This window comes from Phragmites australis, chromosome 10, assembly GCF_958298935.1.
Source record: "Phragmites australis chromosome 10, lpPhrAust1.1, whole genome shotgun sequence".
Lineage (NCBI taxonomy): Eukaryota > Viridiplantae > Streptophyta > Magnoliopsida > Poales > Poaceae > Phragmites > Phragmites australis.
In genome coordinates, this window is record NC_084930.1 from 32,956,932 (window position 1) to 32,974,326 (window position 17,395).

Sequence of the window (17,395 nt, forward strand, 5' to 3'; positions counted from 1 at the left end):
ACGCCTGCTTCGGAACATAGAGCCGTGACTACTTCCTCGGCTCCAGTAAAAACGGGACACGGGCATGACTTGCAAACTGCCATTTCCTCTTGCTCTGAAGTCTGAGCGGGAGGCGTGTAGTTCCTTTCTCCATGTGCTTCGTCGAGGACACGGTTCCAAATGTGACTTCTCGATTATTTTTCCGTGACACCATTCGATCTTAGGCTTTGAATTTTACATCTTCGAGTTTATTTCATGTACTAGGACAAAATTAATTTATTTTTATAAAAAATTGCAAAAATAGCCTTTCATGGAATTATCGTACTTGTTGTCCCGGGGAAACGAAAAACAGAAGAAAAAGATAAGCAAACTTTTTTATAGGGAAAACCATCATGGAACCTTTATTGATATCAAATAAGTATCACATAGTTCACTAATTCTGATAAAATAAATGATGCAGGTTCCTCGATCCATGCCGAAAACAGGGAAACGAAACAAGAAAAAGATAAGGGATTGTCTAACTGACATCTATGCCCAAAACGAACCAGGCCGATTCCTGCTATCCGAATCGGACCGATACACGCAGTTCGAGCTCGGATCCAACACGGGCACAGGCCCAGAGGCCCTTCCGCCGAACCCATCCCTCTCTGCAAATCCTGGCGCAGACGCCCGGGCCCGGCTCGCTCGGCTTCTTCTTCTTCTATCGCAAGAAAGAAAGGGAGAGGACCAACAGAGACAAAGCCTCGCTCGATCCATCGCCTCCGCCTCACTCGATCCATCGCCTCCGCCTCACCGTAGCGCGCAACGCCATGGCCATGCCGAAGCTGGACATGTCTGCCCTCGAGACCCACTTCGGCCTTCCCGCCGGCGACGGCGGCGACGGCCTCTGCTTCTCCGCCGGAACCGCGGACGTGCCATCCATGGTGCTCCCCACCTGCGCCGACGTGAGCAACCGACTCCCCTCCCCACTAGACCCCCTCCGCCCACAGGATTTTCTCTTTCGATCTGCCAGATTCGTTTGTTCTGAGCCTTTTGGTGCGCTGTCACTTGTCCTCCTCCCGAGCAGTTCGACGGGTTCCAGGCGGCGACCAAGGATATGGTGAAGAACAAGCGGGGGACGACCACGCTCGCCTTCATCTTCGACAAGGGCGTCATCGTCGCTGCCGACTCCAGGGCCAGTATGGGCGGCTACATATGTAAGCGCCTAGCCTTCTTCTCGGAACCTCTCAACCCCTGTCGCTCATGGCCGTGTTCGACTATAAAAAATGGTCATATTGATGAGGTTTGAGGTTATTGATATGCAGAGATACTGATGAACTGCTGCCGCTAATTAGTTGTAGGAAGTATTCTCAACGGAATAGTATACACGGAGCGGTGAGGATGTTTTATGATAACAGTGGTTGAATCAAGATAATGTAGAAAGAAACTAGGATTTGGGTGGGAAAATGTTACTTTTGCTTAGATTTACCAATTTGTGATGTACTGAATGCATTGTTGAAGCTCCAATTTTATACTGGTTAGTGTTCGTTGTGGTTTGGAGAAGGACAATAGAGTTGGGTTCTTTTTGTTCAGAAAGTTTTCGTTTTGATGTTTGTTCTGTGATGGCAGATTGTAATTGTGTTTTACATGGTTCTGTTTTGCTCAGCTTCACAAACTGTGAGGAAAATTATTGAAATAAATCCCTACATGCTGGGGACAATGGCTGGAGGCGCTGCTGATTGCCAATTTTGGCATAGGAACCTAGGAAACAAGGTCAGATTTCCTCTTGCTTTTAGTTACTGCTTGCACTACACCTTTGCAGAGTGGGGCTAATATAGGTTCTCTTCAGTGCCGTCTCCATGAGCTTGCAAATAAGCGAAGGATCTCTGTTGCTGGTGCTTCAAAGCTGTTGGCCAATATCCTTTATTCATATCGTGGGATGGGACTGTCAATTGGTACAATGATTGCTGGATGGGACGAGAAGGTGAATTGTTGGTTTTCGTCATGTCATCAGTTCTTTAAGTTGTATGATCTATGCTTATTGGTTCTTCTCTTGATCTAGGGTCCTGGCTTGTACTATGTTGATAGTGAGGGCGCAAGGCTTGTGGGAAACAGGTTCTCTGTTGGCTCTGGTTCCCTCTATGCCTATGGTATCTTGGACGAAGGGTAGGCTCCTTTTAATATCTGATGTGCTGCTTTGTTTTGTGCTCTTATTAACCTGAGTTAAATAATGTGTGTACCTCCTCCACCTTTCAGTTACCGTTTCAATATGTCAGTCGAGGAAGCTGGTGAGTTGGCACGACGGGCCATTTATCATGCAACATTCCGTGATGGAGCAAGCGGTGGTTGTGTCAGTGGTATGTTTTAGTCTACTTCAGGGTGTTTATTTTCTGGTATTATTTATTATGTTATCACGTAACTAACTACTTAATTTATCCACTGATTGGACCCATATCTTTTTGCTATTTTATCAGTAACAGAAACAACATTCTTGAGTAGAATACGAACATATTGTTATTGTAAAAGTTTTAAGCCAAGATGTCCTTGTGATATTAGCTCATGTGATGTGGTATGTTGCATTTAACATATCTAGAATTAATCCCGAATCTGTTTATGTTGCATCTACCACATTGTTATGCTGGTTATGATTTGAACCAATTTCCATCTTCTCTTGCTATGGTTCTAGGGTAGAAAAACTTGTTAGCTTCTCAGAACTAGAAGCTTTGTTTCCCTTGGAATTTCTATTGTGTTGAGCTCCTTATATGTTTGTGGCTTGTTGGGATGGAAAGTGCAGTCCTTGTACAAATGATCATATGTAGTTCTTAGGTAACCTGAAGTTTCCCTGGTGAGGTTATGCTGCACTTTTTGTTCTCACTACCCTTTTCTGGCATTTCCTTGCTATGTTGCTGGGACTGTGTTGTTGGCATGTTAATTGCTCGTTGATTTTTGTCAAATGAGATTCATTGTGATCATCTTTTTTGTTAGCTGGGTGGACTGTGTCTGACATTACTTGTTTGAATTGCAGTTTATCATGTTGGCCCTGATGGTTGGACGAAGCTTTCTGGAGATGATGTCGGGGAGCTGCACTACCACTACTACCCAGTTCAGAAAACTCCCGTTGAACAAGAAATGGCCGACGCGCCTACTGCTTAAACCCGCTGTTAAGAAAACCCGAGTGGAGGCGCATGTATCCAGAGACCATGAATTGTAGAAGCGCCTTATTATGAACTTGGACATGTTTGTCTCACAATGTTATGTAACCTTTGTGTTCTATTGATGTTTCTGAGGAACTTCACGTGACTATTATCTTGACCCACCGATATAGATGTTTCTTTGAGGTTTCATTTACATTCGTGCCTATGTGATCCCTGGTCTGTGTTGTGCTTGCTGCAGCTGCTATGTAATCTGATTTCGACTCCCGTGTACCGATATGGAAGGCAAACTGATGGGAGGAGCATCCACGGTACTGTATTTCACAAGAGGTTACTGGACAGAAGCAGATTGATGGTTGCTTCTCAAACTGTGGAGCGTACCACTAAAAAAACCTGTGGAGCGTATGCATGTACGATAGTTAGAAAGTGAGAATGTTCATTGCATCATTTAGTTGGAAGTTGAGACTTAGATTGCTCATGTACGATGTGCTATTTTTCTCTTGAATTTTTGCTTGGAGTCTTGAATCTTGATACCGCCACTGTGTTGAAAGGATTAAGTAATGCAAGTTCAGATGATATGTGAAGCAATAGTGGTGCTTCATGCTTGTTAATATGTCATTCGCAATTGTGTTCTGGTTATCAGTGGCGCTTGTTGTAAACATATATGATCTAAAGTAGAAACTCTAAATATCTTCATTGCAGCAGTGCTTGAAGTGTGAGCCTTTCCCTGGAAGAAGGAACGGTGCCTACAGATCTACATATTCTGTGTTAGGATCAGGCACATGCCTCAGGCAAAAACACCTCTGTGAACATGCAATTTCAATGTCTGGTACAACAGATTCACCACTGGGAATCTGAATACCGTGCTCGAGCTCAATCCGACGCCCCTTCGGCCGCAGGTCGGCTGCTCCCACTGGGATGGGGTCGAGCCGGAGCAGGAGATGCAGAACAAAGCGGTGGCGCGTCTCTTCGACCAGGCAATCGCGCTGCTGCCGATCCAAGATATGCCTGAGCTCCTCAAATGCGTCATCGGCGGCGGCGCCTGCTTTGGTCTCCTCGACCCGATCTCCAACATCATCCTTGGCGCCGTGTCCTGCCTTGATCGCCTCGAACGCCCTCCCCCACAGGAGCTGGCCCGCCGCAATGACCTGAGCATCCAGCAGCAACAATGTGAAGCATCCCACAACCGGATTATGGACCACGTCGACGATGAATTTGTTGAAAGAATTGGACTGAAGTTCGCCGCCGGGAGGTCTAAGAAGGGCCTTACTGTATTCCTTGAGCATTACTTCCGTTATCTCACTAAGGAGCAGGCGGTGCAGTACATTGAGTTAGCAGGATTTGATCTCATGGTAGCTATCAAGATGGTCTATTACGATCGCTTCGCTGCAGATCCTTTATTTGTCCCTGACCCAAGCAGTTGCAAGATGAAGGCAGCTCTCAAGTAGGCTGCGCACGAGGCCAGGCTCTGGGCTCCGGGTGAAGACTTTATCCTGCTAGCCACCTCATGTTACCCGCACGATCTGCTCAAGAAGGCCACCTCAAGGTTGTTGAAGAAACAGAAGCTTAGCCGCTCTGACATCGACCAGATGCTCAAATTGATGCGATGGAGATCCAATAATGTGCCCAACGGGGAAGATTTCAATCTCGCACACCTCACTGTCTTGCGGCACCCCGAAGACATAGCAACTGCGATGACATACTGCTTAGAGTCAGCACCCAGCAAGCGATTGAGAGTAAGAACAAGTCAATCCAAAAGGAGCCTCAGCAGTCACCACTCCTCTTGTGATTACCACCGTTGCCTTAAGTTTGAGTTGCTTGACTCGATCCATGCTTTCTATTTGAAAGCTCTTGCCCGGTTGCCCTCTGAGTTCCTACGCAAGCATCTTCGCGGCATCTTAATGGGTGGATACTGTTTTGGTCCATTGGACCCTGTGTCTAACATCATCCTTAATGCCATGTGGTATGACCTGGCCTTCCCGCTCGAGTATGGTGAAGAAAAAGAAGAAACAGATGTTCTTGACAACCGATGCTTTCTCCGCATGGAGCGTCGATCTTTGGAAGGCCTGATCATATTGTATTCCAGCTTTGTTTGTTCCAGCAGTGAATCTGATGCTTTTGAGCAAAAGGCTTTGGAGTGCCTTTGCAGCAAAAATTGTGACTTGTCTGATGAATTATATCAAGCAGCAAAGATTTCCAGTCGAGAGACCTGCACACGGAACTTCGGTTATGCTGCTGGTGCTGCTAAGCATCCCCAGTGCGCTCACCTGGGAGAGTTTCATGGGTCTTTGTACCCCATAGTTGTTGGTGATTGTAAACACTTGTTGAGATCTGAGCAAAGTAGCATTTCTGATCATGAATTTCATCAACTTTATGGTTTGATCAAAACCTTCACACCTAAAATAGTTTCTAGATGGCCAGTCAGGACTTTGTCATCAGATGCATGGAAGGTCCTTGCCCAAAAGAAGAACAACTTTTGGGTAGAGCAGTCTTTCGTCAGGAATATGATAGATCTAATGTTGCGCGAGTACAACTCATCGCATGCCGCCGTATCATTTTTTCTCTTTGACCTCATTTCTTCAGTTCTTTCTTCTATGTATACTTTATTCTATTATTTGGTCTAACATTATATCTTTTGATTTTTCTTCTCTGAGTTGCTGAAAAAGCCTTAAATAACTGATGAGTTTACTGTCATTGCTAATTATATTTTGCAGGATCCAACATATAGATTGCATGCTGTATGTGGTGTGGCTGCAAGTAGCTCATGCTCCGGTTTGGTATGCTTTCATGCCAATTTCTTGGCAAGAACAGACTGTGGATGCATGTTGTTCTTCTCAGAGTTCTTTGGATCTTGCACTCTTAATGACGAGAATACAATAAATTATATCTGTGACAAGCTAAGGCCATTCTTTTGTTGCCCAGTGTCCATGTCATGCGATCTTGGTGAGCTTTCAATTTTCCTCTGCCAACTAAGTTTGTCATATGGTCTTTGCATCAACAAAAGCATGTCCATATAAGTAAACCATGCAACTACTCGTATGAAGATCTATTAACTAATTTCTAATGCTCTATCAGGTCGTTGTTGCCATTGTGAAAGAATGGCTGGCAAGATTATACACCCCGTTTCTGGTAAATATCTCTCGAGCAACGGCGAGGATTCAGCATATTCATTTCCTATCCTGAACAACATGGATCAATATGCTATCGATGTTGACGTAGCGCTAGAATCAGATTTTCTTTACTTTGATCACAAGAGAGATGACCGGTTTGCACAATATTTGAATGAACTTGGAGCACAACAAAATTCATCTACTTGAGGATACAGTTCAGTGGTAAGAGTCATCTACTTCCATCAATCGTTTCTTGTATTATGTACTTCTCGTCTGATTTTAATGATAGGCCTGTGCTTACAATATGCTACATGGTTGGTTGGTTATTATTTTGGCGACAATATTAGATTGAGTTTTTTGTTTTGCCGTAATTTTAGAGATTGGTTTCATAAGGGTTAAGTCATCCCATCTATATGAGGATGGGGTTGTATCTCTTTGGCAGCTCCTATTCAGTCGATAGCCATGATAACTCAAAGTCATGGTCTCACAGGCGAACCACCTACCACTTCCTGTCTTTCCCCTTTCTCAACCTCACTCTCTACGGCTCTCAAAACTGCCTCGGGTGCAATTCAAAGGATTGGATAGCATCAGATTTAGAAGAACTATGTGGGGGAATAAGTTGGATTTATGGAATGTCCTTAAATCCGAGTGCTATGGTGTGTGCTAACTGCTAATGCAGATAGGATAATTTTAACCTTTGTCTGCTTCAGGTCAATTTATCAAAAAATCTTTACATAGTTTCTTGGAAAACATGTCTGTGAAATGTTGCCATAGAGTTCTGTGGAACATTAAATTAATTCTGAATCAAGAGCCTTTCTTTGGTTGATACTTAGGTAAAGGTTTGTAACCAAAGACAATCTGATTAGAGGTTAGCAAGGTAATGATTCAATTTTGTGGATCTGATGAGTCGATTGACCACCTTTTCTTTACTTACCCTTTGGGCTTACTAAGTTTGTCGTTGGCTTTTGGACTACTCCTAATTCGATTTCCAACTAACCAAATGATTCAGGAATTTCAGAGGGGAATCTCAGAAATTGGTTGTGCTTTCTGTAGCTGCTCTGTTTTGGCCAGTCTGGAAGACGAGAAATGTAACATGTTATAGGAATCTCGATTTGCCTTTGGTCTTGGAACTCCTTCTTGGATCCATCCAATCCAAGCAAGGTTGCCATCCTGTGCCTCGCCCTTGGCAGGTGGAAATATGCAGTCGCGAGCATCCACACCGAAGCCCTTGTTTTCCCGGGACACTAGTTCTGTTATGTTTTTCTTTCTAGATTCTTGATTATGTGCTGGTCAGTTACTATGACGGTGATTAGATTAGATAAGTTGGCAGATTTGGCAAGGGCCACTATTTTTTACTTTTCCACTGTTATTGATCTAAACAGACCTATCGTATTTGTTTCTTGTGTATTCTTGCTAGACCAAGTGTTTGGTGGAGGTCCAAATCAGATGTATTTCTTTAACATGAATTGATATGGTAGATTGCACTTCAGTTTTTGCATGTTGATAATTCTTGTGGCATTATTTTGTTTACTAATTTGAATCATATCAAATCTGGGAGGACAGGTTAGTTGCTTCCTAACTGCAAGCAGATCCCTCATCCCTGCATCTGGTTATTTACCTTTTTCTCTTTTTAAGAAAAAACAGCTTACTTGCCTTATGTTCATTTTATGATGTCATGTTTGATTCTCCAGCCATAAACTAGTTGGAACTGAAGGATATATATGCTCTGTTAAAAGCTCCAGCCATAAAACTAGTTTGAGCTCAGTATAATATATACAGAGAACTTGTTTTTGCCAAAACCCACGAGTAATGCTCGTAATGATGTTCTGCTAAACCTGTGCATATATCATTGTGTGATTGAAATCCTGATAGTTGAAGCTCCAGCTGTACATGTATTCTACTATGGAGTATATGCATTCCCTCAATAATCTTAATATGATTAGTGCACATTACATGTTTAATTATTGGATTTGAGCTAAAGAACTGGCTTTCGTATTTTGGAAAGATCACTGGATTGGTAACTCTCCCATTGCACAGCTTTTTCCTAGGCTCTTTAATTTGACTTTTAATAAAGACATTACTCTTGCAAAAGTTCTGTCTGATGGGTGGAAAAGAGTGAGATTTAGATTAACCTTGTAGGGTGACACTTTACTACAATGGAATCAGATTCAAGAGCTGTGTTCTGAGATAGGACTGTTTGGAAACTAAATGCCAATGTCAAATTTACTGTTCACTCATATCTAGCTATGAAAATTCAACAGATCAACTTCCCACAAAAAAATCATTTCGAAAGTTAAGCTTCCCCTGAAAATCAAAGTCTTCTTGTGGTTGATCACTCTAAAGATAATTTGAGAAGTAGGGCCTCAAAAGGTAATGACAAATGCTGTTTTTGTAGGAGTAAAGAGACGGCGACTCATTTTTTTTATCATGTCCTGTAGCTCGTTTTCTTTGGAGTGATAGTTTCAACTTTCAGTATGAGGAAAGTTCCAGTGATAGTTTTCTTTGGAGTGATCATTTGAGAAGTTGGGGTTTGGTTGGCAGGTGTTTAAGAAATGAAAAGCTGTTCATTGCAGGGATAGCCGCATTATGTTGGACTATCTGGAAAACTAGAAATATAGCTTGTGTTCAGAATTGATTGCCAAATGATCATACGGTAATCTTGTTTATGATGTGCTAACGGTTGGAATATTGGTCTGGATTGCAGAAAAACAAGGAGAGGGACAAGCTGCCAAGGAGCTTCTGCAATTTGGAGTAGACTTGGGTACCGATGAACAGAAGTCTGCCTTTTTTAGGAAGCCGGATAAAAGAAGCTGAATTTGTTCTGTGGTTTGGGATTAAAAGGAAGACCAGTTTTGTTCTTGTCAAGTATTTCTGTATGCCTATTGCCCGATGGTAGCTGCTGTAGGAAGTAGTGAGCTGCTTGTGGTGTGAGCAAGAGTTCATTTCTGAATTAAATGGCTGCTGGTATGAGGGCGGGTGGGGCAGCCCATACCTCTGTCATGTAAGGGTTGATAGGGAGTGAGTTCTACAAAATATTATCTAAGACTTATAAAACTGGTTTTTATAATAAAAACCGAGGGTTAAACCCCTCTTATGAAAAAAAGATCTGGTTTTGGTACATTTATGCAATCAGATGGCACTAGTATGTCTGGTGAATGTTTTGCCATTGAACTGCAGTTACATGATGAGAGAAAAAGTTGATGTACATAAGTACATTAGTACATGTATGTCCAGCAGCAAGCAGGCTATGTGACCCACGACAACATTTGGGGCTAGAGGTCGGGGCAAGGATCTAAAGGCAAAATGGATTAACCCGTGCCCCTCCAGGTAATTTTTATTTGCGTGGCATAAGTGCGAGTGAGTGAGTGTTTTAAAATACCCTATGTACGTTTACGCAAGTGATTTTTACTGTAACAACAACAAAGTATCATGCGTGCGCACGTGTCATCTTGTAATCGAAAAAAACATAGTATCATGTGAACACTTGTGTAACAGTCATTTTATAGGTGCAGATACATCTGTTTGATCGTGATTATGCGTCCATTGGCATATGATGTTTGGCTCCCTCGTCTCAAATTTCAAGAACAGAAAATGTTTGTAGTACATGTACATTTTCCCTACAAGAAAGCATCAAATGTTGGATATCTCATTTCCAGCTATAGTAATATTACAGCAGACACAGGAAAGGCCATGATACAATGGGGGTAAAAAAAATGGTTCTTTCGCTTAAGAGTTTTACAAAATACAAATAATCGAACGCCGCTCCCTAGCTTTCAAGGGAAAACAGCACATCTGTATCTGTGATCGCTCTTACAAATTGACCTATATAGAGACGCAATTCCCACTAGAAGCGTAATTGCTGCCAATCTTCTCAAAACGGGAATTTCGATGGAGTTAGCTCTTAGCTTACAGTGTAGTTAGCCTGACTGTTCAATCAATAGTAGAATTGAGCATTCATTCCGAGATGGACAGAGCAGGTCACTTCAAACTTTGGCTTGCCCAGCATAAGCGAGTCTAGCCTTAGCTGTGTTCGTGTGTGTTTTTCAGCGGAAACTTCCAGAAGTACTTAATATTTCAAGCACGCATGAGTGGTTTCCGGCATGAGCAAACCTGCCAAAATCAGATAAGTTAAATTCATCACTACATTGGTTATGTAAGAATAGTACCGAGAGAATAGCGAGAACTGAATAATCTTAACGAAAAACATTATCATATGTCAGCGTTGATACAGTAAGTCCAATGCAGGTCTAGCTGGAACGTAACATGGCATGGAAATGATTTCAGATTTTAACGCAAGTCCAAATATCCAGCAAGACAATGGAGAAAGACTGAAAGAGGATCGGGGGCTTTCAGACAGGATAAAATAGGGGAAATGAAGCAAATGTTTTACTTAGTCATACATGTAAGTCTATTTCCCATATTATACAGTAAGATAGGGTATGGCTATACTACAGAATATGGGTACTTTTAGATACTAAAAAAGCTTTTCTGTCCCCCACTGCCACTTCCAACTATACCTCTTCCACACTAGAAAGGCAGGAAGGGTAGGAAGTGAAAGTATTTAGGTTCATGCATTGCACAACCAAAAAAATTATGGAACCATACTCAATATTTTCAAATAATTACTTTTACTTGGACACACAGACATAATTTACTAATAAAATGCAGGATCACATTCATATCTACAGTTTTGTGCTCAATGATGAAAAGGGGGTCCTTTTTCTTTACAAGAGATGCAAATTCTTACCAGTGGAAGTTAAAATTGTCCGCCGTATTACAAAATATTATGTATCTTCCTCCTCAAATTCATCCTGATATTCCAAGTCATCTAGAATAATGTATTTGGCATCATCATTAAACGGAGGTGAATTGACGTCATCCTCATTTGTGTGACCCCTCTTGAATTTCTCATACCTATGATTAGAAACAGATATTGTTACACGATGAAAAGCTAACTTCCAGTATGGCATACAGTGAGTGCTTAACTATTGACTAACACGTTAACGCGTCCACGACGCATTCAAAATTCCTTCAATGCACAACAATCAGTACAACAATATCAAGAAAGTAATTTTTTTGATATGGAATGTGAATATGTGCATTTTTTTGGCATGGACTATACAGGAAAATGTATTATGTAAACATATCTATCAATTAGTGTACATGCAAGTATTTGATGGATAAATAATTAAAATCAGAAGACAACCACATCCTTGATTCTTAATTAACTCTTAAGTAACAAATGTAAATGGTTTAGCAACACAAAACAAATTAGGTAAGTAGATATCTAATATAATTCAATTAGCCTTAATAAATTAACTTTATAGCTGACTTATTTCGTCATACACAACCACTGTCTACTAGGATATCAATGCTCTATGCTACACTGCTCTGAACACATTATTATTTCTGACAAACAAAAATAATAAGAACCATCTATCATTACCTACTGAGACTAAAATGTAGGTTATAACTTGACCATATGGTAATGGAAGGAGTTTCAATTTATTTGTTTAGCATTTTAGCTCGAGTCACCAAACACATGTGCATCCGTGCTAAGCTATTTTGAATGGTTACAATGTTAATTCCGATCAAAAAAACATCTGCCATTACTTTCTGGGACTAAAATTCAGGTTATAACTTGACCAGATGCTATGGAAAAAGTTTCATTTATTTGTTTAGCACTTCAGCTTGAGTCACCAAACACATATTCATCCCTATAATCCCAATGCGTGCAAAAGCTTGTTTCCGTTGGAATAAGGACTTCGCAATCATATTTGTGTTGTCCATAGTTGGTCATGGAAATGCTCCAGGAAAGGAGTACTTACTTGTACCAATTGAATAAGCTAACACCGACCATAATGGTGACAAGACCAAGCCCTTTCAACCAAGTAAATTCATCATGGAAATAAAATACCGCAACCTGAAAGATCAAGGTAAAAAAATCCTTATAACACATATTGATAACTGAGAGCATGTTAGTTCTGAATTATATGTAGTCTAGGAATAACATATAAACAACTTCCCAATCTCTGGGGTTATCAGGTTTCATGCTAGTGCTAGAAGAAAAGCAATGTGTTTGGGCTTAGCTGCATGTAACTCTGTTGATACTTGATAGCTTCCCTGTACCAGTGTATGCCAAAAATTGAAGCTACTACTTTTTTCTCTCTTTGGATGGTTTGTATGAACAAACAATGGAACACTTCCACTTTTGTGGTTCCAGACTTAATAGCTTTGTTATCATGAGTCATCAATTTTCAACCACCTGTGTCATCCTGATTTTCGTTCAGATTAAGTGTAGTACATTGTTGATAACAGTATTTGCATAAATAATAGATAAACTAGGAAGATAATACTTTGCCAGGGGTTTATGAAATCTAGATTCCACTACAAATGCAAGAAAATATATAACAGTAAATATTTTAGAAATGATCATATTCCAAATATTACCAAAATGGTTACGGCTTCTTTTACTACCCCAGCTATCGTCACGGTTATGGCACTGGTTGCTGAAACAAGTATATACTCTGTTAACACCTGCAGTTAGAATTAATACATCATGAAATCTGTGATAATTACTGAAAGCTTTGTTCTCTAATCAAATAAACACTCATTACCATGAAAAAGGCTAGGGCTCCTCCGATTAGCATAAGTAAGCAACTGCGCATGACATGCCACGGGTTATCAAAGTATGCATTCTTCTGAAAATTGTTCCAAGGATCCAGTAATAGAGATAGTACCAGAGTGGCTATGGCCATCACTGGGGTAACATGGCTCATCAAGGTAATTGGATTTTTCAGGCCTGCCAAAGAAAGATAGCTCATGAACTCTTGGTAGTCAAAACAGGATTGCTAATTTTATGAAATAGCATTTAAACACTGGCCCCACTTCTATCCAAGTTCAGGACTCAGTTGAAAAGCTGGTGTTGGAGCATCTAGGCTCTAGGCAAAATTGGATGGCTCCAGCAGAAACTGGAGCTAATTTGTGTCAAGCAGGAGTGATGTTACTGGTACTTCGGAAGCTAAAGATCAACAGCATAAGATGCTGTACACCCTAGGTTCAAATTATATCAACTGTTCTATCACTTGATCCACTCTAAAATGGCCAAACAACGGCTTCGGAAAAGAGAGGATAGAGCTCTCAACCAATGCTTCAAGGTTCCAACTTTGGAACTCCACCTTCTCGTTTAGTAGCGATAGACTTGCAAGAATCTAACTTTTTTGGAAACTTTTCCATTATAAAAAGAACTAAGAAACAGGAGCTAGATCCAGACCAAGCAAAGCTTTAATTCAATCAAAGAAATGGTTTAATTGGTATGCATAAAACAAACCAACAATTAGAAATTTAGAAGAATTCATGAACAAATACTCCTCTCTTATTTTGTTAGAGTGATACTCAAGGGTAAAGCAAAAATCCTCAAAAAAAGAAAAGGGTAAAGCAAAGAATACATACCATAGGTATCTTTCTTGAAGTATCAAGATCCACATGCACACAAACAAAACAAATCATTATAACAGAATGCACCAAAGAAACAAAAAGAGGGAATACGTGAGATTGCTGACAGCTCCAAAAAAAGAGTACATTTATTTAGCACACTTACTTGCAACAGAATTTGAGTCATGGACCAGCGGAATCCCGACATAACAGCAGCAAGTGTCACAAAAATGAAGCCCCAGAAGTCAAACTCAGTCTCCTTGGCAACTGAAAAAAAAATGGTTCTAATCAGAAAATACAAGTCCAAGAAGTATGTGTAGCATTGACAAATGGGCTGCACATTAGAAGGCTACAATTATCAGGGTGACTTAGATCAGAAGAACGTTCTAATACTGAGGTCAAAAATTTACTACAAATTACGGTGTATTACACTATGCACCTTTTTGGTGGTGAATTTACTTTAAAATAACGGTGTATTGCACTTTGGTGAATTTGACATGATGATAAATACAAACAGATTTAAGTTTCAAGTAGTGCAGACAATATACAATCTAATAATGACAAAGATGGAGAACCATAAAAAAATAACACTCTTAATAGTCAGCTAACTAGTACTGCACAGATGGAACACAACAGTTTTCCTCCATGCATTTTAAGCCCTCATATGTTACATACCTGTCAATAGAACCCCGATAGAAATGACAACTAAGATTCCTAGAAGCTTGATGCTGGGACTCTCCAACCTTATAAAATGGATGGAACCTTTAGAGGCGTACATTATTGTACACAACGGACTTCAAAGAAACAGTAATATATGCATGATATTTAGGAAGTGATGATGACCCCCTACCTTTGAGAAAACAAATGAATACTATGTAATCAACTGGCATAAGAAAAAGATAAAATGATACTATGGATCAACTAAGTGAATGAATCAAAATGGCCTATGTAATCCAATGAGGTTGCAAAACATACGGAACCCTTTTCTATAGAAAAGAAACACCGAAGTGTGTTCAAAACGCTTGCTGGTACTTTAAAAAGAATATTGCACAAGTCACAACTAAAGAAGAAAAGAGTAACATGTTATTAAGAAAAAAAATCACAATTATTGCTCCCAATCTCCCACTTCCTTTTTCACAGAGAACATTTTTTCTATTCTTCATATTTGCGTAATTTAATTTTCAATGCCAGAAAAAATCCTGATTAAAGAAGCATGCTTATTTGAAATTTAAGAGAAAATTTATATTAATATACAAATTAACTTTACTGAAATTTATTTTTTCTAGAAAAATTACACTATACTGCTTGGCATGCCCCGATACCTGGTTTATTAGTAGGGATGTGGCTATTTAATGTCCGCAGTAGTGTCTTCTGGTTTAAGGAAAGAAAGGGCTTCTTTTACTGCTTTACATTTTGTCGATACAGCTTCGCTTTTGCATGATTGCATGAAGGTGGTAGCTTATTACTAGCTTAGATACCCATAATGCATCAGTTTGCAGCATTGGTTCCTTCAAATATTCCTCTTCAAAAATTGGATGAACATACAACTGTATCAGGTTATCAGCCAATTATGTAGCGAGTTTGTCACAACTAGTGGAAAACATATCCTTCTTCTTTAATGGAATGACACGCATTGAGAGAAAAAAAAACTAGTGGAAAACATAAGTTTTCTGATCTGCTACTATATCAATTCTATAGCTAACTTCCTAAGTCGGAGAAAAACAATCACTGCAGCAAAAAGCAAAAGTGAATTTTATTATAGATCAGCACTCACCTAAATGCAAAAGCGAATAGCAATAGAAATATTGGGGAGGCCGATTTACACTGCAGAAGATCAGTTTTTGAAAATCTAGTTAAGCACTGAACCAAGTGAACGTAACTAGGAAACTAATTAAAGAGGCATAAATGAATGAAATCCTTCTGTGGATAACACACCATAGTAGCAAACGTCACCGAGATGAACACTAGAGACGCGTTGCTCAGGTTTATGTCCAGTGCCGTCCCCAGAGCAGTTGGCACGACTGCAGAACGGCTAGTCAGAATCACGATTCCCCATGAACAAGCACAGAATTCATATTGCCAATCGCTTCTAAGCTAATAAATTCAAAGCCAAGATCCACACCTCTCATGAAGTAATCCTTCCAACCCATCTCGACGGTATTCTCGGGCCCCTTAGACTGGAAGAAGAGTATGACCTTGGAGAGCGCGGCCTGCAGCGCGAAGTGCACGGTGTTCATCAGCAACGGCGCTGGGAACTTGCCCAGCTTGTCCCCCAGCAGCGTCTTGTTGTATCTGCCACCCAACGACGAAGCAATCAGACCACCATTTCCGCAGCGAGAGAGGCGTGAGAGTGGAGTTGGGGTAAGTCCGAGAGATCCAGGCCACTCACAGCGTGAGGCAGGTGCTGAACGCGTACCACACCAGGATGTAGAACCCGGTCTTGAGCACGACGGCGGGCGCCAGCACGGCACGCTCCAACGACTCCAGCTTGGTGACGGACTCGCTAGACCGAAGCCCTCCCCCGCCTCCGCCGGCGCCGGCGGAGCCGGGGGGGTTCTCGACGTCGAACGCCCTGCGCGCCGCCTCAGGATCCGCGGCGGCGGCGTGCATGCTCCGCTGCCGGAAGTAGCCCGACCGCGGGGACCCCACCTCCGCAGCGCCCCCATCCGCGTCGCCGCCCTCGGGCTTGGGATGCATGCCTCGCCTCGATCTCTTTCACGCTACAACAAGGCTCGCATTGCGCGCGGGGGGGGGGGGGGGGGCGCTCGACGGGGTGCCAATGCAAACGCCGCGACGCCACGCGGGGGATCTGGAAATGCCGCGCGCGAGGAGAGGGGAGCTGGGGGTGGGGACGGTGCCTGTGCCTGCGTTTCGCCAGCGGCTTCCTGCCGGGACGGGACGGGGACGATGGGTTGGTTGATTTGGCGGGTGCGTGCGCAAGGCGGGCGGTCGGTTCGGGTCAGGGTCTGGTGGGGTGGCCAGCTGGGCGCGCCCGATTGGGTGCCTGAGCTGGTGGGTTGGCGATGGGTCGTGTTTAGTCGTGGCCAGCCAAGTCTGTTGGGGGCGCACGGTGCCTGCCGAAACGTGAAATGGAAGGTTTTTTTAGAACTAATAGAGGAAAGTCACGAGTAAACAGTATCTATGACTTTAGCTCTCTTATTAATCGTTCGATCTCAAATCATCTACTGCAGTATGTGAATAGGCCATAAACAATATTTTTTACTGCAGCGCTCCGGTGTATAGTAATCCATTGTGAATTACTGCCCATCGAGTCACAGATTACTGCAGCAACAACAGTGTTCCGGTGACTTTCCTCTGAAACGTTGGAGGAGCCGTTCCGTTTTTAAGTGAGTTGGAGTCCGCTGACGATGCATGAGGAGAGATGGGAGAGCCTATTATGGTGAGCTGTCCCGTTTAGAAGGAAAAATTTTATAATATTATATAGATATATGGTTTATCAAGATCGATTGTTTAAAAGGAAAATTTTTATAATAGTATATAGATATATGGTTTATCAAGATCGATCATTTGTATTGAGATATGTTTTATAGGGTTATGCGAAAAAAATTATAGAATAGATGAGTATTAAGTGAGAATGTAGGACAGTAAAGATAGCCCGTGCCGTTGTATTTCTCTGCGCCGTTCCACCGTATAATTGTTTGTATACAGTAAATAATATGTACATTGACTTATATATTGTTTCCCTCAAGATTGGTAATACTTGGAGGTACGTTATTATAC

The 17,395-nt window shown here is 41.6% G+C and overlaps 2 protein-coding genes across 3 annotated transcripts; one reads left to right on the forward strand and one right to left on the reverse strand.

The window, feature by feature from the left end:
• The first annotated feature begins 653 nt into the window (after positions 1-653).
• Positions 654-3,278, forward strand: LOC133930842 (proteasome subunit beta type-5-A-like). Its single transcript, XM_062377605.1, has 7 exons — positions 654-923; positions 1,046-1,175; positions 1,625-1,731; positions 1,808-1,942; positions 2,021-2,124; positions 2,215-2,315; positions 2,984-3,278. The coding sequence occupies exons 1-7, from the start codon at positions 789-791 to the stop codon at positions 3,109-3,111; spliced, it is 840 nt and encodes a 279-aa protein (XP_062233589.1). The 5' UTR covers positions 654-788; the 3' UTR covers positions 3,112-3,278.
• Positions 3,279-9,831: 6,553 nt separating this feature from the next.
• On the reverse strand, positions 9,832-16,594 carry LOC133930844 (probable sugar phosphate/phosphate translocator At1g06470). 2 transcript variants are annotated; one of them, XM_062377608.1, is made up of 13 exons: positions 16,044-16,594; positions 15,777-15,946; positions 15,590-15,675; positions 15,429-15,478; positions 14,330-14,397; positions 13,821-13,921; positions 13,673-13,685; positions 12,961-13,022; positions 12,838-12,880; positions 12,671-12,729; positions 12,049-12,143; positions 10,968-11,134; positions 9,832-10,330 (listed from the first exon to the last, which is right to left on the reverse strand). In XM_062377608.1, the coding sequence occupies exons 1-12, from the start codon at positions 16,349-16,351 to the stop codon at positions 11,005-11,007; spliced, it is 1,185 nt and encodes a 394-aa protein (XP_062233592.1). In that variant the 5' UTR covers positions 16,352-16,594; the 3' UTR covers positions 9,832-10,330; positions 10,968-11,004. The 2 variants fall into 2 exon arrangements, with proteins under 2 accessions (XP_062233592.1, XP_062233591.1); XM_062377607.1 differs by having other exon boundaries at positions 12,671-12,757; positions 12,838-13,022; positions 16,044-16,576.
• Positions 16,595-17,395: the final 801 nt, after the last annotated feature.

What these genes read in the sequence shown, in the direction of transcription:
- LOC133930844 (XM_062377607.1), bottom strand. Translation starts at nt 16,351, where the DNA reads ATGCATCCCAAGCCCGAGGGCGGCGACGCGGATGGGGGCGCTGCGGAG. An exon ending in TTCAGCACCTGCCTCACGCT is followed by an intron (nt 15,947 to 16,043) that starts GTGAGTGGCCTG and finishes GTTGGGTGGCAG; the next exon opens with ATACAACAAGACGCTGCTGG. An exon ending in CGGTGACGTTTGCTACTATG is followed by an intron (nt 15,479 to 15,589) that starts GTGTGTTATCCA and finishes GATCTTCTGCAG; the next exon opens with TGTAAATCGGCCTCCCCAAT.
- LOC133930842 (XM_062377605.1), top strand. Translation starts at nt 789, where the DNA reads ATGGCCATGCCGAAGCTGGACATGTCTGCCCTCGAGACCCACTTCGGC. An exon ending in TTGCTGGATGGGACGAGAAG is followed by an intron (nt 1,943 to 2,020) that starts GTGAATTGTTGG and finishes CTCTTGATCTAG; the next exon opens with GGTCCTGGCTTGTACTATGT. An exon ending in AAGCGGTGGTTGTGTCAGTG is followed by an intron (nt 2,316 to 2,983) that starts GTATGTTTTAGT and finishes TTTGAATTGCAG; the next exon opens with TTTATCATGTTGGCCCTGAT.